The sequence below is a fragment of the Canis lupus genome, chromosome 26 (genome assembly GCF_011100685.1).
Source record: "Canis lupus familiaris isolate Mischka breed German Shepherd chromosome 26, alternate assembly UU_Cfam_GSD_1.0, whole genome shotgun sequence".
In the NCBI taxonomy this organism is placed as follows: Eukaryota; Metazoa; Chordata; class Mammalia; order Carnivora; family Canidae; genus Canis; species Canis lupus.
The window spans coordinates 28815738-28833088 of NC_049247.1; the positions used below are offsets into that span (position 1 = coordinate 28815738).

A 17351-nucleotide genomic window follows, 5' to 3' on the forward strand; every position below is an offset into this window, starting at 1 on the left:
ACCTACGGACACAGCCAAACAGGACAGACTGATGTGCGCGCACGGATGCACGCGCACTCACACGCACACGCACACACACAGCCTCAGGCAGGGTCTTCACTCAGGCCCGGGCAGTTCTCCAGGAAGGCGCCACCGCCACCTGCCAAACGTTGCGCTGCATCCCGACGGGGACGTGCAGCGAGGCGCTCCCGACGGAGCGCTCGGTGTCTGAAGGCCTCTCCCGGCCCCGCACGGAGCTGCCCCGGCCGGGCACACCCAGCTTTCGGCCAGGCGGCTCCCGCGGGCCCCAGGCGCACGGAGGCGCACCAAGCAGGCACATGCACAGGAGCACGAGCACGCCCACGCCGGCCGCCCGAATGAGGAGCTACGGATGGATGTGCTTGGGAAGCGAAGCGGTGAGAGCCCCAGAGGGGAGTGGGAGCTGGGGCCACCAGCCGCCACTCGGGCTGCATGGAGGGTGACTATGGCGACACGCCCACGGCAGATGGCACAGCATCACGGCATTCCTAAAACGTTTTGAGACCAGCATGTCTTCACAGCACCCGCTCCGGCCCCCGCCGCCCTCGCGCCCCAACCGGCCCTGCCCTCTGAGGCCGGGGCTGCGGTGAAGACGCTCTGGAGTGAAAACGTTTTATCTTCATGACAGAAGCGAGTGGTTTTGAAACAGGTTTACAAACCCTCGTGAAGACGCACCCTTAGTGTTAGGTTTTGTTTTTTTACCATGTGACGATGCAACTATTTTCTTCCTCTCTTCCACAGTGGCTAGTCGCCTCCAGAGCGAGGGGTATCTCTTGTACAGAGAACCTCGGAACATACGGAGGTAGTTTCCCACCTATGAGGTAAAGCGAGAAGGCTCATTATGAGGGTCGCGGCTGGACGCAGGCCGAGAGGGTCCTGGTGCGGGGCCCATCGAGTGACAGACCGAGGGCAAGCTGGCCTCCGGGCACCAGGCTTGCTGCAGCCACGAAAACACGTTCTGCTGACATGGAGGGTTCAGCAGCGGCGCACAGCTGGCCCCCATCCGGCCCCCATCCGCCCCTCCGGGCAGGGCCCGGCACAGCTGCACCCTGACACCAGGGCCGAGTTCCGAGAGGCCTGACCAGATGCTTCTGAGGCAGGCAGGCCCCCAGAGCTCACTGGAAAGCTCGCGCTGATTTTGATTTTAGACTAAGCATCCCGGGCACTTTGCAGAAATGTAAGGCCTCTTTGACTTTCTTTTATCTTAAGAACAAGACTTTGATATTTTTATGATGTAATAAACACCAAAAAGGTCTTTTTAATTTTAGTCAGATGCAGGATAATTTCCCCCATGGCCCCTGATGCTTTGTTTAGTAACAAAACTCAAACCAGGAACACCAAAGGAATTTTCCAAAGAGTTTAAAAAGCACTTACTGGCAATCACCAGATTGCTACATAAATCATGACCGCCCCAAACAACTGCTTCAGTTTGTCTGTACTGGATACTGGAAGTATGATTTCCTTCATGAAAAGACATCTAGTCTCCAAATTTTCATAAAGAAACTCGATTATTTCACCGACAGTGCAAAAATGACCAGATGAGGGGATCCCTGGGTGGCTCAGCGGTTTGGCGCCTGCCTTTGGCCCAGGGCGCAATCCTGGAGTCCCGGGATCGGGTCCCGCGTCCGGCTCCCTGCGTGGAGCCTGCTTCTCCCTCTGCCTGTGTCTCTGCCTCTCTCTCTATGTCTATCAAGAATAAATAAATAAAATCTTAAAAAAAAAAAAAAAAAAAAAAGACCAGCTGAGTCCCATGGGAACTGCAGCCAAACGCCTGGCTCTACCTGTGGCCGAGATACAAGCATAGCCCTCTTCAGGGTCTCCTTACTCATCTGTCAAACGTGCAGCAACTCTGGACTCTGCCTCACGGAGGACCATTTCTATTATTTTTCCCGTTTACCTAGGCAGCAATGATGTATCTGTTAAACTAAAGTGTATTTCTCCCTTTTTCATGAGTCAAAGATTTTTATGATCGACAACCAGGGCTGCTGAACAGCCTGAGCAGCGAGTCATCAGGCTCCATACAGAAGGCACAGACTCCCCTCTGCATTATTTGGCTTGAGTATCATTACCATCCAAGGCCAAATAGATAGTTTCTACTAGGTTTTTGGAAAGAAATTGATAACAATACCCGCCACTATTACCTCGCAGGTCTTATAAAGCTCTGGGACACATTGATACTTCCCAAGACCCCTCTGGAACTTGGGAAAGCAAGACTTGTCTTCCTGGCTTTCTCATGAACCAGCCTTCACCCTCTCTGGACCCAAGTGTCCCAAATGTAAAATAAAGGTTGGGATGCCTGGGTGGCATCTGACTCCTGGTTTTGACTCAGTTCATCATCTCAGACTTGTGAGATTGAGCCCTGCATTGGGCTCCACGCTGAGCAGGAAGTCTGCTTGAAATTCTCTCTTCTTCTCCCTCTGCCCCTCCTGCTCCACTCGTGCTCTCTCTCTCCCACTAAAACAAATACATCGGGATTCCTGGGTGGCGCAGCGGTTTAGCGCCTGCCTTTGGCCCAGGGCGCGATCCTGGAGACCTGGGATCGAATCCCACGTCGGGCTCCCGGTGCATGGAGCCTGCGTCTCCCTCTGCCTGTGTCTCTGCCTCTCTGTGTGTGTGTGTGTGTGTGACTATCATAAATAAATAAAAATTAAAAAAAAACATTTAAAACAAATACATCTTTAAATAATAAAATAGATGTGAAGGTGTGAACCTGGGGATTTCTTAGGATCCTCTCAGCCCTGTGACTCTGGCTTGGTGAACACAACTGCCTGCAGATGGCACGAGAACAGTGACACACACACACTTGCTGCAACTGCAGATGCCCTTCCCAAAGCTGCTCCACAGATGTAGCATGGTGGCCCTGGGTGTGCTGCTATGGCCAACCCATCTCTCTGAACATGGTGTCTGTTTTCCCAAAGAAAGGGGCCTGGTGGCCATCCATCCAATGCTGTCACAGGAGCTACTGGTTATCAACAGTCAGCCTCCTGATCTTGAATCCTTCCCAGACCTCCAGATGTCTGACAGTTGTTCAGCCTGGCCCACGAGAGAAAATGTGTCTCTCCCCTCTCGGTCTCTACACACTGGGTCTCAGGACAATTCTCACTCAACAGGGCCGGAAGAGAAGACCACAATTACCCTTCTAGAACCTAAGATCTTAGAGATCATAGAGTCTAAGCATGTCTCACACACATGAGAAAAGTGACCTGGAGACAGAGCAGGGCTGGAACTGGGTCTCCTCCTTCTCATCTCTCCATATGCTCCCTCTCAATACTTTCCATCTAACAAACGGAAGCTTCCTTTTCAAAAGCAGCATCCACTCAGAGTCAAGGCCAAACATTGCTTTTCCAGGATTGCTTTTCCTGTCCATTAGATCAGGAAAAGGCTTCTTTAAACAATGTGCCCAGTATCATATGGAAACTCCTCAAATGCCCCATATCTTGCATTTAGGCTCTTTCTACTGGTCCGTGAGGACCATTCTGAGCTGTGGCACATGGAAAGGCAAGGACTCCGCTTCCCCAGTTACGTTGGAAGAGCAGCACTTATGTAATAGTATGAAAAATTAATTTATAAATCCTGCCCTTTTTGTTTTATGAAAGTTGATTTAAAAATGGACACTTAAGTCCTGATGCGACTGGCAACACTGGTCTCCTAACTCCAGGAGTCACAGGGTGTCCTAAGAGCCTCAGCATGACCATCATGAGGCTTCATTCATTTATTCTATGTTCAATTGTGAAGGAAAAAAACCCCATATTTTAAAAACGGGAATGAGGGCAGCCCGGTGGCTCAGCGGTTTAGCACTGCCTTCTGCCCGGGGTGTGATCCTGGAGACCTGGGATCGAGCCCCACATCAGGCTCCCTGCATGGCGCCTGATTCTTCTCCCTCTGCCTGTGTCTCTGCCTCTCTTTCTCGGTCTCTCATGAATGAATAAAATCTTTAAAAAGAAAAATAAAAACCGGAATGAAATGCTGGCATGTGATAATGAACGCTGCTACAGGGAAAAACAACCCTGGGCGTCTTGTAGCTCTCCAGGATTGGCACTTCTCTCATTACACAGGAAAGACTCTACCGCCAGGTATCTGCACATCTGAACCGCATGTCCTCGACTAGAAAAGAAAAAAAAAAAAGGAACACACACTAGCTGGGGGATTACTCTTGACTCAAAGAGGGCTAGTTTGAGGCAATCTGGAAGAAAGCTTAGTTTTCAGTACAAACTCCCACGGAAGGAACAATTGCAGCGTTTTCCCAAAGTCAGCTGTCCAGCTGGTTCAACAAAATGCTGTCACTTCTGGTTCAGAATGGGAGATATTTACAATCTCTCCCTCAAAATTCGGCGTAACTTCAAGATAGTCAAAGTCGACTGCTTCTTGACCTGCTGATCTCTCTAGCTCAGGGACTGCAGCTTTATCCACGCAAAAGCAAGCATCCTCCTCCCTATTCCCTCACCGGTAAATAAAAGCAACCAACACAACGAGGGATGAGACATCAGTAAGCCCCGTTTCCGGCCTGCGACTTCAGGACCCCCGATGGACCAGTGGAGGAGGGATGCGTGAGAAGCTCCCGACATCTCTCCCCCGGAGCCCCAGGGGCTAACCGAAACACCCAGATCCTCGGCGGCGGGCTGGGGTCTTCCCAACTCAGGGCGGACCCGGGGGCTCCTCCCGGGGCCCTACGGCCAGGCAGCAGCGAGCGCCCCCCACCACCCAGAAGAGGAGTAAGTAAACTCCACCCGCCGCGGGGCACGGGGCGGGGCCAAACAGACCACGCCCCGCCCCGCCCTCCCGGCCCCGCCCCCGGGCAGCTCCGTGCGCGCGCGCGCGCCCGCCGCGATGAATGGAGACGCGCGTTCCCGGCGCGCAGACCCGCCCCAAGGCTCCCGCCGGGCCGGAGCCGGAGGGCGAGGACGCGCCGCGGGTACCTCAGAGCCGATCATGTAGAACTCGCCGTCGTCCTCCAGCTGGAATTTGACGGGCTTCTGCCCGAAGGTCTTGCTCAACGCCATCATCATCATTGCGGCGGCGGGGGCGGGCGGCCGGGGCCGGGCTGCGAGGGATCGGGGGCACGGAGGAGGAGCCGGGGCGCGCCGAGCCGAGGAGAGCCGAGGCCGGGAGGCGACGGGCGGGCCGACCTGGTGCTCGTGCCACCGCCGGGCTCCTCAGCCGCCGCCGCCAACGACAACCAGGCCGCCTTCAGTGCGCAGGCGCGGAGCGTTGACGCTGACGCGCGCGCCGCCGCCGCCCAAACAAAAGGCCGGGGCGCGCCCCGTCGGGCCCCTTAAAGGAGCCGCGGACCCGTTTCTCTTCCAGGCTGCTCCCCTGGGGGAGGCACTGGCCAGAGCTGCTCACCGACAGAGATAGCACTCGGGGCGCCCTGACTCCGGCGGTGTTCTTCCCCAGCCTCACAACTAGGTAGAACTCAGCCCAGTGGAGGAGTGAAATGAGGCCTGAGGCCAGTAGGAGGCCAGAGCAGTTCGTGCCTCAGTTTCCCCACCCGGAAAACGCAGTGTAGTTGAGTAGGTAAGAGGGATCCTGGGAGCAGATACCCCATTTCCGGGCGCACAGCTGTTCCTGCGGTGGAGATGGGCACAATGACCACACTGGGTGGGGGAGTGGCCTTGGCCAAGGTTCCCCAGGCTTGGCAGGATCCCAAGGCCCCGGGTGGTATTTGGTTTGAGGCATCAGTGAGCTGGAAGGGAGGCCGGCCGCTCCGTTCCTTCCCTAACTCTGCACCTCGAGCCCTCAACAGGCGCAGCCGTGGGGGAGAAGGGGGCACGAACCTAGCCGGCCCTGCCCCGCGGAGCTCGCAGCTGGGAGCCGAGCATCAAAGCATCCGTGTGTCCGGCTGCACAATACAGCAGATCGAAGATGGTCCCCTGCTAACAATCTCACACGGTTCAGTCTAAGATGGTAGCTGTGATAGGTGCTACCATGAAGAAGATCCGCGGGGACTGGGCGGCAGGGCGAGGTGACAGGTGGGGTCGGCCGTGGTAACCATCTGTGTCCTGACAGCAGTGAGAAATAAAGTATTCCGATCAGGGGCTGGGGTGTGGCATGATCTGATAAAGTGACCACCACTTGGTGGAGGATCCCCTGAGGGGCCCGCAGGGAAGCCTTGGAATCAATCACAAAGCCCTCCAGGTGTCGGGCTGGCTGGACAGGATGGAGGCCTGGAGCCAGAGGAGTCCTAGGCATTGCGTCCAGCCCCAACCCGCAGAAGTGTGGATGGGTGGGTGGAGTAGGCTATGACCCTGGCTCCCAGGATGGAGCAGGTCCTGAGCCAGTTCCTACATCTGTCCCCGTCCCCCTCCTCACCCCATAGTTTCAGAAAGAACCAGGCAGGGCGCCCTGGTGGCTCCGTGGTTGAGCATCTGCCTTCCAGGTCGTGATCCTGGAGACCCGGGTCGAGTCCCACATCGGGCTCCCTGCAGGAAGCCTGCTTCTCCCTCTGACTCTCTCTCTGTGCATCTCTCATGAATAAATAAAATCTTTTAAAAAAATAAAAAAAAAAAAGAACCAGGCAGAGGAAAGACAAGTAGAAAATAACCATATTTAATGATAGTACTCAGTAGAAAAAAAAGGCTTTGTACACACTGTATACACATTTACAGGACTTTGGAGGGTCCCAGTGCTGGGATGAGGGCTGGGAAGGATCTAGCCCAAGTCAGGATTGAGGTATGTTGGGGCTTCCAGGGCCCGGGGTCTCCAGCAGGAAACACTCCCCTCCCCAGCTGAATCTGGACCCTTTGGCCTGGATCCTGGGGAATACATCTCTAGGATCAGCCAGTTCCAAGCACCTACCCGGAGCTGACCTCTCAGGAAAAGGTAGAAGGCCACGGGGCCCCTGGCCCCCCGTGCCAGCACCCTGTAGGAACCTCACAGCAGGGATCGAATGAGGGCTTCAGCTCCCCCAGCCCTGCTGAGGGGCCAACCTGAGGGACAGGGCTGGAGACAGGGCAGCAGGGTTTGCCTGTGACCTGCACAGGTTGGGTGAGGCTGGCCTGAGACCGCCTCACCCTCAAGTAACACCAGAGTCTCCTAGCCCAGTTTGAGACCATTGCTGGCAGGTGACCACGACCTGCATGGCCCTCCCTGCAGTTGTCAAGGGGACAGCACCCCCTCCCCAACCCCCTGAGGAAACACAGGCTCTATCCTGTGCCTAGTACCCATAGCCACACAGATGCCCACTGGTCTCTATCCAGTGAGTGGTCTGGCAGGGGTCAGGTGCCCTGAGGGCATCGACATTGTGGTTAGCGGAAAGTGTTGGCAGGCTCGGTACAGCCGAAGAAGTCAGGGCCCACGAGGCGGGGGAAGCCCTCCAAGGCCTTCACCTTCACGGGGTCGAACTTCCAATAGAGGCGACCTCGCAGAAAGTAGGCATAGCCTGAGGAGAGAGGAAGGTCAAGCTGGGGTGAGTAGACAATGGGCCCTGCACCTGCCAGTCAGGCTGTGCCCAGGGACAAGCACAGGGGGAGGTCAGATTGCTAGGGCTTGACTACTGTTGTACTCGAAACTTGTAGGCCCCGGCGTGGCCATTGACTTTCCATCCTTCTGAATCCTACCTGTGCACTGTGGTCTGATCTGGGCTATTATCCAGCTTAACAGATGCCTGGAGTCTCAGAAACTCAATCCCCACCCCCCAGGAAAGCAAGTAGTCTTCCCCTTCCCCCATCAGTCTACTGCTGTACCTGCCAGCCAGACTACAGACAGACATCCCAAGGCAAGGTGGACGCACAGGTGACCAAGAGCCCCAGAGCCACCACAGCATTGCTCTGCTAGCAGGTCCCAATGTGGGAGAGCCCAGAAGCAAGGTTGAGGGTACAGGGGAGAAAGTACGGGACTGTAAATCAATCCCACTCTACTCCTTTGAGATTGTGGGAGGCCAGCCAGGTGGTTCGGTGGGGAGGAGCAGGGACTGCCTGGGTGGGAGGCCTGGCTCCCCACTGTGCACCTGATTGGCCCAGTTAGGGACTTCATCACCTGAACTGCTGTTAGCCCCTCTGGAAACTGGCTTCATGGCACGGGTGATGTCAAAGGGCTGTTCTGAGAACTGCATGAGACACTTAAGGAGCTTAGCGCTGTGCCTAGAACATCATCGGTCCTCGGTGTGTGGCAGTTACTATTTTACCAGCGATGATGGAGGGACCTGGGCAGGTCTCTGGCCCTCAGTCTTCCCATCTGTAGCACGGGGGCATAGCACTGCCCCGGCACAAGGGGGAGGGTGGATGGGGAAAGCACTGGACAGAGGACCTGCGACGAGGAGCTAATGCCCAACCACCACCAAATGAGAGATGTGGTTCTTGTACTGCTGGTACCAGCCACTCCACCCCGACGCACCGTCAGCATCCCGGAAGGCGGCATCAATCTCAGAGGGCACCCCTCGCCAGTCAGTGGCCCGGCGGGGCACGGGGCTGTCTACACGGCGGGTGCTAAGGTGGAAGCGCCAGTAGTCTCTGCCTCCGAAGAAGTAGATCTTGTTCTTCTCGGGGCCCCAGGCCAAGGCGGCCTGGATGGGGGACCCTAGCAGGCCCAGCTCAGAGAGAGGTGCAGGGCCCAGGACTGGCTTCTCTCCATTGTACACCCAATACTGAGCACCTGCAGGAGAGGGGAGGCTGCAACGGGTGTGCCCAACTGTGGCACCCGGCCACCACCACAGACTTCTCAGCCTCAGTTTCCTTGTCCGTAAAACACTCGGGCCAGTAATCCTGCTCGGCACCCTTATCCCCAGAGGGAAGTTTTAGACCAGTGGGGATAAGCTGCAGAGACGCATGCTCTGGGAGGTACCATACGAGAGGTTTTTCTAAACAGGAAGGAGGCCTCCTGACCTCCCATTCCTTCCCCAGCACTTAGCTACCTGTGACAAGTGCTTCTGATCAGTCCCCGGGCCGCACCCAAGCTTGGGCCTCTGTTGATGAGGTCCCTGCCACCTAGAATGTTCCAGGCTCTTGTCTCTCCTAGTTGAAAGTTATAGCACAGGCTCTGGGGTTGCCAGAACTGGACCAAATTCCTGCTCTGCCTTTTCTAAACCCTCAGGCGAGTCACTTCACCACATCTTTAGAGACCTCCTCTCTAAAGCAGGCATACTGATCCCAAGTACACCCCCTAGGATGGCTTCGAGGGTTGAATGCACCGATGCATGGCCCACTGTGTAACACCCTCAATGCTATTCCCATCTTGAGAGCCACCTCCTCTGGGAGCCTCCCAGGTGCACCCAGAGAAGTAAGCCACACTCCCTTGGCCCTCCAGCTTCAGGGCACCCTCCCACTGCCCATTAGGTCTGTCTGACTGTCCCTATCCTTGGCCATGATGTTCCTGGCTCCTGGACGTCTCCTGAGCATGAAACCCAGTACCCCTCACCCTGAAAGAACCAGATGTGGCCCTGGGCATCTTCGAAGGCTGCATCCACGGGGCTGGGCAGTCCCTGCCAGTGACGAGAAGCTAGTGCAGGATAGCCAGGCTGCAGCCGGCCCCCACGCAGCCGCCACACGAAGCCCGCCTTGAAGAAGAAGAGCTCGCCACGGATGGTGGAGACTGCATCAAAGGTGATCTCACAGGCATCTGGTGGGGCTTCCGGCTGGCGTAGGAGAGAAGGGCTGAGAAAGAGCCCACATTGGAGCCACAGAAACCAGAGGGTGAAGGGAGCTGGGAGCAGGGTCTCACCTCCAGTGGGGCAATCTCGTTAGTGTCCACACCTGCCTGGGGGCCCACGGCTGGGGGCCTGGAGGTAGGGGCTGTCCGGGGTTGGCCATAGAGGTGCTGGATGCCTCTGCGGTCATCTGGGCTGAGGCTCAGTGGGTAGCGGAAGGTGTAGAAAGGGGACATGAGTGCCTTAGCAGCTGTCGTGTGCTGCAGCCCCAGCGTATGGCCAAACTCGTGGGCGGCCACCTGCAGGAGGTCTGTACCTGAAAAAGGGAGATAGCCCGGAAATTCCCAAGCTTCCTGCCGCAAGACACCCAAGCTCCAGAGCCCAGCTCAAGGACCTGTCCCCATTCGCTGTGATCTTCAGTGGTCCCATCTGGAAAATGGGTCCCCTGCCCATACCCTGGTTGTTCCCGATTGTCCAAGTCTCGTCATAGTCGAAGTGGACATCTCCTTCTCGATGGGTCTTGGGGAAAAAGGCATGAGCCAGGATGCCCCCAGGCCCGTCGAATGGCAGGTTGTCCCCATGCCAGTACCTGTGGGTAGGTGGGGCAGAGTCAGTGGCCACTGACAGGTGGGGCTAGTTCCTGGTGGGGTCTTAGGCCACTGGTTCACCTGGTGAAGTCGATCATGATGTCAGCACGACCCTCATGCACCTCGGTGAAGGTGAGTGGTGTCACCTCGCTCCACACCTGTAGGGCCTCTGCCACCGTCTGCCGCACCTGCTCCCGTACCAGCTGCCATGGGAACCGGAGGATCCTGGGGGGAGGAGGAGGGGCCTGGGCCTTGCTTGGGACAGCCCTCTGATGACTGTTGGGCCAGGAAATGCCCCTCAGTGTTCAGAGGGGATGCATGAATGTGGGACACAAGCCCGGTGTGCTCTGGGCTTCAGCTTCCACATGGGAACATCTTTGTGTGGGTTTGTATGTCCTTTGGTACCCACAGGTGTCTGCATTTGGTGGAAAGAATGCAGAATCAGGGGCCCCAAGACCCACCTTCTAGACCTGATTGTGCTACTTACTGTGGGGAGACCCTGGTCCCTTGACCCCATCTCGGTTTCGATTCCCCACCCAGGGCATTTCTGAGGTCCGATCTGTGTGACACATCATCCTTCACATGCCTTCTGTCCCGGGGCCAACTTCCCACCCGCAGGACAAGCCTCAGCTTCTGCATCACTCCCAATGTTACCTGTCCTGCTCGCTCACCACTGTTCCCACCCACGCGGATCCTGAGCTCTGGTGGTAGGTCTGAACAATGATCCTTCATTTACCAGAGTCCCAGGGCCCGGCACTTATTAGGTCCCCAATAGAGGTTGCCTGGGCAACCAAAGGCCATGCCCTATATGTCAATGGAGCCACCCAGTGTGTGCTGAGATTTTTCACATGTTAACAGAGCTACTGCCCCTCTGCTGTGGGCAGGCATAGCTGTGAGAGGGTGTTGTCTGTGTGTGCATCTAAGTTGGGGTTTAGGGAGTTGGTCCATAGATGGTTCGGGGGTCAGCGGACACACAAGTCTGTTAACCACAAAGATCTAGCTCCAAGACATGTCTCAAGAAGCAGAAGAGGGTGGCAGTTCACACACAAACACACAGGTAGAGGTCTAGAGCCTGCTCCCACAGCCGCTGGCCCCTACCTGTAGGTGAGGTCCGTTTTATCCCAGCGCCCGCCTGACAGCACGAAGCGCTTTTGTCGGTTGCGGGCACTCAGCCCATCAGGCGGGTCAGGCACACCGCAGCGGGGAGGCCTGGGGCTGCTGGCAGGCTGGGGAGTGTCCTGGGCAGTAGGGGCAGGTACCAGGCTGCTGGGACCAGCTTCATGCCAAGGCTGTGGCCCCCTCCTCACAGGGTGGCGGCGGTGTGCATCCTGGGCAGGAGAAAGGATCCAAAGGCTTCATCAGGCCCTGGGTCCTCATGGCCCATCAGCATATCCATGCTCAACCCCAGCCTACCTTGTGGATGGTCAGACTGAGGGTGAGGTGTGCAAGCCATCACACGGCAGGGCCCTTTGGCACGGACTGGCTCAGATTTCCTGAGGCCTTGTTCTGAGGCATCCTGCTGCCTTCCTGCCCCCTCCTGGAGTGTTTGGGCTGCCTATGCAGCCACTTGGGTCAGAAAGGTCTGGGTCAGGGGTGTAGCGTCTGACTACTCTCCGCACGCACCCAGGAATAGATCCTACAAAGCTTTCTAGGAAAGTTCAGGCAAGGTCCTGCTGCTCCCCTACTGGCCCTGAGCCCAGCCAACACCTTTTCTGCTTTCTTTCTTCCTGTCCCCCCTCCACCCATCCCCACCAACTCTGCCCTCTCCAATTAACCTCAGTGGGCTCTTACCCAGGATACCCACCACCACCGCTCCCCAGTGTAGAAGAGCTGTAGCCCCGCAGTGTAGCCTTGATTTGCTTACCTGACAAATGGGGATAATACCTCCCCAGTGTTGATCCATGCTTGGGCAGGGGGGAACAATTACCAGGTGCCCAGCCCCCACCTAGCCCTGCCCTGCTGGAACCCCAGCACTACAGATGGAGATCCTGACCTGGAGTCTCCACCCACTGCACAATCCAGGGCCGAGGTCGCAGTTCTCAAGCCTGAAACAAGCAGAAGCTTGGAGAGGTTGGGAAACCCTTTGAGGTCACTCAGCAAGGGCATGGCAGGGCCAGATGAGGACTCTGGTGTCCCAGGCAGGAGGCGAAGGCTAGGCTTGGGATACTAAGCAAAGCTGGAAAGGCACGGAGCCATGCCGTCTGTTAGAGACTAAGCACCCATCTGGTCTGGGACTGACTGGTTTGGGCGGCTGGGGCCTCCCCACAGCCATATTTGGGGTGGGAGCCAGGCCACCCAGGCTCCACCCTCACCCTTAGCCTCTGGCAGCTCTCCCAGGCCCTAGGCATCCCAGGGCTCTGATCGTCGTGCTAGCAGCCCCAGTCTCCCAATTCTGGAGCTACCAATTACTCAAACTCTCAGAGACACCCAGACTCAACCCCAAGGACACCCCACTTGGGGTCTTCTGAACATGCAGGGGCACAGCTACCTGGGGTACGAGAAAAAGCCTGGACCAACCTTTTACTTTCAGAGCTTGTTTACTGAATGGTTAGTTTGTTACTTGGCAAAGCCCAGCCTCCCTGCGTCGTAGGTTCCGGTGGATACTGGACTTACAGCCAGTTAAGTCCTTACCACTTGCCGTTCACCTGTATCTAGACTAGGGCCCCACCAACAGCTCCACAGACATGCTCTTAGCTTCTGATGGGATCTCTCTCTAACTCCACTCTCATCATCCCCCACTTCTCAGATGAGAAGACAGAGCCTAGAGAAGTTAAGCAACTTGCCCAGGTAACAGCTGGCAGGTGGTAGGCTTTCTGTGCTCACAACCCACTCCCTACCTGCTACCTCTGTTGTGCTCTTCAGGCTGGAGCCACCCTTCCCCTGACAGCTCTCACCAAGAGAAGGAACGGGAAATGATTACTTCCCAGGCACTCTCTCAGCTCATTGAACACCCACTCTCCCACACACTCCCCCAGTAAAGTGGGGGGTGATACATATGCGAGGTCTCACATTGAGGATGTGAACCCCAGGTCTGTGTGCCTAGCCATGAGAGCCTGCCTCTCTCCTCCCCACACTGCCCCTTTGACTTCCTGGATACACATTCCATCCCTCAGCCTTGGAAAGGGCAGGACAGGGTTGTCCCCGTGAGCCCCCAACAGCTCTATTCACACCTCTGGACAGAATTCTCTCATCTCCTCTGCCCTCCAGTGAGGCCTGGAGCAGCGGCCAACGATGGAGGGAGGGTACTGGACACACATTCCTTCCTCTCCTGCCCTCGCCAGAACTAGGTCCATGCCCAGAACCCTGGATCATGGCACTCTCAGCCCAACAGAAAGAGCCACAGTCTGAGATTCGGAGACTCAGCCCAGTCCTATGCCATGGTCACCTGGATGGAGTGACTCTGGGCAAGTCCCCTCCCTCTTTTAGCTTTGACTTCTCTGTCCAGTGGGGATGGCACCACAGCAGAGGGCTTTAAATAACCTCCTTCTCTAATGCCCACTGCGGCGTCTGCCCTGGCCCCGCTTCTTGCCCCCGTGGGCCCTCCCCTCCCACACCTAGAAACCTGCTCTTGCCGCATGTGCTACAGCTCCCACCACCCATCTGGGCTCCAGCTCCCCCAGAGTTCCCGGACTAAATCCGAAACAGGAATTACAGCTAGCAGAAGGGAGCTTGCAGGCCCAGAGAAGAGTGACTGAGACAGAGTCTTCCCCACAGCCAGAGGCTCATGCTCATTGTCCATGTCACATTCACTGGTCTTGCAGTGGGTAAGTGGAAGGCACTAGAATCAAGGTCTCCTGTCAGATATTTGTATTTTGGAACCAATCACTTAATGGCTTTTAGCCTCAGTCTTCCCATTACTGGGATGGGACACATGCCCCCTGCCCTTGAGACCTCCCACACTTAACCTCTTTGAGTCTTTTCTGGCCTGAGGTCAGGAACCCTAAGTGCAAGGCCTGGCACAGAGCCCCTTGCAGATTCCTAAGATGGGTGTGCTTCGTCTTCCCAAGGCTGCTGGGATTCAGTGAGGTGAGATGGTGAGCATAGGCCATACCTGGCCTCATCCACAGCCCTGGGAGGGTTGGGAAGCAGGCATCACCACATTTCTCAGAGAAAGAAACAGAGCCCAGAGAGGTCGAGGACTTTGCCCAGGGTCACACAGCAAGTCAAAGAAGAGCTGGGCCTAGACCTGGGGCTCGTGCCTCCCCCACCTCTTCAATTCTTGGCCTGTCTCCAAAACCCACATTCCTGAGAAGTGTTTCTTTTTCCGATGACTTCCCTCCTCCTCCTCCTCAGTCAGGAGCCTCCCTAGGTCTGCCCTGTGGTGGGCACTGAGCTCACTTACCCCTCCTTCCTCTTGGGGGCACCAAACCACAGCCCCAAACATACTTGAGGAACTTCTCAGCTGACTCCATCTCGAGCTAGAGGCTTGGGGTCAGCACTTGGGTCAATTTCCAATCTAGAAAATGGGAGGCACCCTGTAGAGGGGGTATAAAGGACCCCAAACCAGAAAACTGCTGGGTAACTCCAGGCGAGTTTCACCCCTCTCTGAGCCTCAGTTTGCTATAGGTCCAACGGGGATAATTAATAACAGCTCTGCCTTCCACAGTCAGCTGGAGGTGATCCTGTTAGGAGGGTCCTTTGTTAGGCTGTGAGCAAGAATGAGGAGCATCACATCATTCTCGGTAGCAGCACGCCACTCTGAGGCTCCGAGAGGCCAAGCAACCTGCCTATTATGCACCAGGCAACAGGCAGGTCCATCTACTGCCCCGCACTGCCCCCAATCTTCTTGGGGGGGCCCCTCTTCCCCTGCCGGCTCCAGGAGGGAATGCAGCATCCGTCGCACCACTGGGCTGCAGGGTTTTTTCATCAACCCTGAAAGCTGTGAACTGGGGTGGATAAATATTTACAGAGCTTTCCTGGCCCTGCTGATGGCAGCCTGGGGACAAACACGGGGAAGGCGACCCCAAATGCTCCCTGCATATCTACAGAGTGACAGCCAACAGCCCAGCTCAGACCCGGCCCCAAGTGACCCTGCACGAGCATCAAAGTGGCAGCCACAGGTGACAGTGTGTGTCCAGCGTGACTGCCTGTGCCCTCTCCTCCCATTACCTCACTTAATCCTCAGTGCCCAGCAGTGGGCACCGTTATCTCCTACCCACTGAGACAGAGGGGGTGACCCAGAAGGACTCACCTAGGGCACATGGTTCAAACCCACATCTCTCCAATTCCTGAACCCGGAGGTCAACTGGCTACCCAGGGTGATTCTGGACTCTGCCCCAAGTTCAAGGCACTGGGAGGAGTTGGTAAGAGGCAGAGCCTCCAGACTGAGATGCCCCCTTCCCTAACCCACCCATGCGATCTTCTTCTGCTCCCATAACCAGGATGAGGCAAGGCTGGGCAGGGCAGAGCCGGTGGGACTGGGCAAAGGGGGCCCAGCTGGTCAGCCCTTCCTCCCTCGTCTCCTGCCTGTCACACATCCTAATGCTCCCATCCCTGCCTGAGCTGTCTGGATGCCGCAGCTGGGGTCCGAGGGGCCTGTGGGCTCCGCGTGGCCACCCTTGTGAGGGGCCCCTTGAGGCCCCCGGTGGGCACACACAGGCGGTCACACAACACCCGGTGACTGCCCTTCCGCTAGTCACTCTGCTGCCCTCTCGCAGACTGCCTTCTCTCCTGATCACACATTCTTCTCTCTTCCCTTTCCCTCCCCACCCCCTTCCTTTCTGAGGGTCTCAGCTGGCCACTCCGGGCTCTTCTTACTTTCTCTGTCTCACACACACACACACACACACACACACACACACACATAGCTCTCTCACTCATGCTGTCCTGGCTTCACACCTCCCAAACTTGCCACTTGGAGGTGCCCAGGTGGTGCCACCTCTTCCGGCTTGCACCCCATTTGCCCCAGAGCAGTGCTGCCCTCCAGCTCTTCCTTAATCCTCCAGCCACGGGCACCCTGGAGGTGTGCTCACCGAGGCCACACACCTGGAGGCTGACACCAGCCCGCGGCTTTGTCTCCGCGATGAATAGGAGGCCCTGTAACCACTCCCTCTGCTACCTGGCCCGGCATCTGCGGAGCAGGTCCCCACGCTGGGAGGGGGCGTGCGTCTAGCGCCGAGTCCCGCCTCACCAGCCTGAGCGATCCCCGCGCAGGCTCCACTTGCACACCTCCAGGGACGGGAAGCTCACTATCTTTCACGTCCACAGGGACTCAGAAAGCGTTTCGGGTAACGGGCCACTGCGGGCCACCCCGGGCGCCCCCGTGGGTCCAGCCTGGCCACCGGGCCCAGCCCGCGTGCCCGGCACCCCCTCGGCGAGGAGCGGCTGGCCGGCGGCGGGCACTCACCGGGGGCCGCGGGGCCCAGGCCAGCAGCGGCGGTGGCGGGAGCAGCAGCAGCAGCAGCGGGAGGAGGAGGGCGCGCAGGGCCGCGCCGCGGAGCCGGGGGGCCCGAGCCATCCGCCCCGGGGCTGCTGGGCCTGCTGGGCCGCGCCGGGCCGCCGCCCCTTATAGCCTCCGCCCCGCCCCCGGCCCGCCCCGGCCCCGCCCCTCTCGCCTTTTGTTCTAAACTCTCCCCGCGGCTGCCGCGGCCTGGGTGGGGGAGGTGGACGCGGAGGGGCTGGCCCGGCTGGGGCAGGGGGCCGAGACCCAGTCCTTCCCAGGGTCAGGCCTAGCCTGAGATCTCAGAGGCGACCCAGTCCAGCTGGTGCTACTCCGGGCCTCAGTTTCCCCGCTGTGCTGTGGGCTTCACTCTTCCTGGGCCCTATCCCCACCTAGACTCCCCTGGTGGCCTGACCTTTGACCTACTGCTAGCCTTTGACAGGTGGTTGTTCCCCCAGGCAAGTTCTCCCACCATTTAGAGCCTTAGCTGATCCACCTGGAAGATGGCACAATAGCCCTTGTGAGACCAGGGATGTGTGCCAGGGGAAACTGAGGCAGAAGGAGGCGGCTGGCCAGCCCCCCAGCTTAGAACAGAACTCTAGACAATTTATAAACCGAAAAACTGAGGGCCCAAGAGGAAAGGACCAGGTCAGGCTTTCCCATCCCAGCAGGCAAGTGGGGGGGTTGGGAGGGAGGGTGCTATTAGTAGGTTGAGGCAGGTGGGGGGCCAGTGTCTGAGTGGCACTCTGGAGGCCCAACACACTAACATGCTCCATGGCCCTAGGGG

At 57.4% G+C, this 17351-nt stretch overlaps 2 protein-coding genes across 3 annotated transcripts in view; both read right to left on the reverse strand.

Annotated features, from left to right (window-relative positions):
- Positions 1–5153, reverse strand: part of SMARCB1 (SWI/SNF related, matrix associated, actin dependent regulator of chromatin, subfamily b, member 1) — a 36189-nt gene extending 31036 nt beyond the window's left edge. Inside the window, exons 1-2 of one of the 2 annotated variants that reach the window (XM_038575823.1) lie at positions 4935–5153; positions 721–832 (exon numbers count right to left, since the gene is read on the reverse strand). In XM_038575823.1, the coding sequence (XP_038431751.1) occupies positions 721–832; positions 4935–5027 (205 nt within the window). In that variant the 5' untranslated portion in view covers positions 5028–5153. Of the gene's footprint in view, positions 1–693; positions 833–4934 lie in introns of both variants that reach the window. The other variant, XM_038575822.1, reaches the window with a different exon arrangement.
- A 2109-nt stretch (positions 5154–7262) lies between these two features.
- Positions 7263–16651, reverse strand: MMP11 (matrix metallopeptidase 11). Its single transcript, NM_001242732.1, has 8 exons — positions 16532–16651; positions 11284–11513; positions 10267–10410; positions 10054–10187; positions 9673–9914; positions 9370–9586; positions 8350–8607; positions 7263–7396 (listed from the first exon to the last, which is right to left on the reverse strand). The coding sequence occupies exons 1-8, from the start codon at positions 16640–16642 to the stop codon at positions 7263–7265; spliced, it is 1470 nt and encodes a 489-aa protein (NP_001229661.1). The 5' UTR covers positions 16643–16651.
- Positions 16652–17351: the final 700 nt, after the last annotated feature.

Coding starts and splice junctions, on each gene's coding strand:
- MMP11 (NM_001242732.1), bottom strand. CDS start 16,642: ATGGCTCGGGCCCCCCGGCTCCGCGGCGCGGCCCTGCGCGCCCTCCTC. Junction 10,188..10,266: donor ATCATGATCGACTTCACCAG/GTGAACCAGTGG, acceptor ACCTACCCACAG/GTACTGGCATGGGGACAACC. Junction 9,915..10,053: donor GACAATCGGGAACAACCAGG/GTATGGGCAGGG, acceptor TCCCTTTTTCAG/GTACAGACCTCCTGCAGGTG.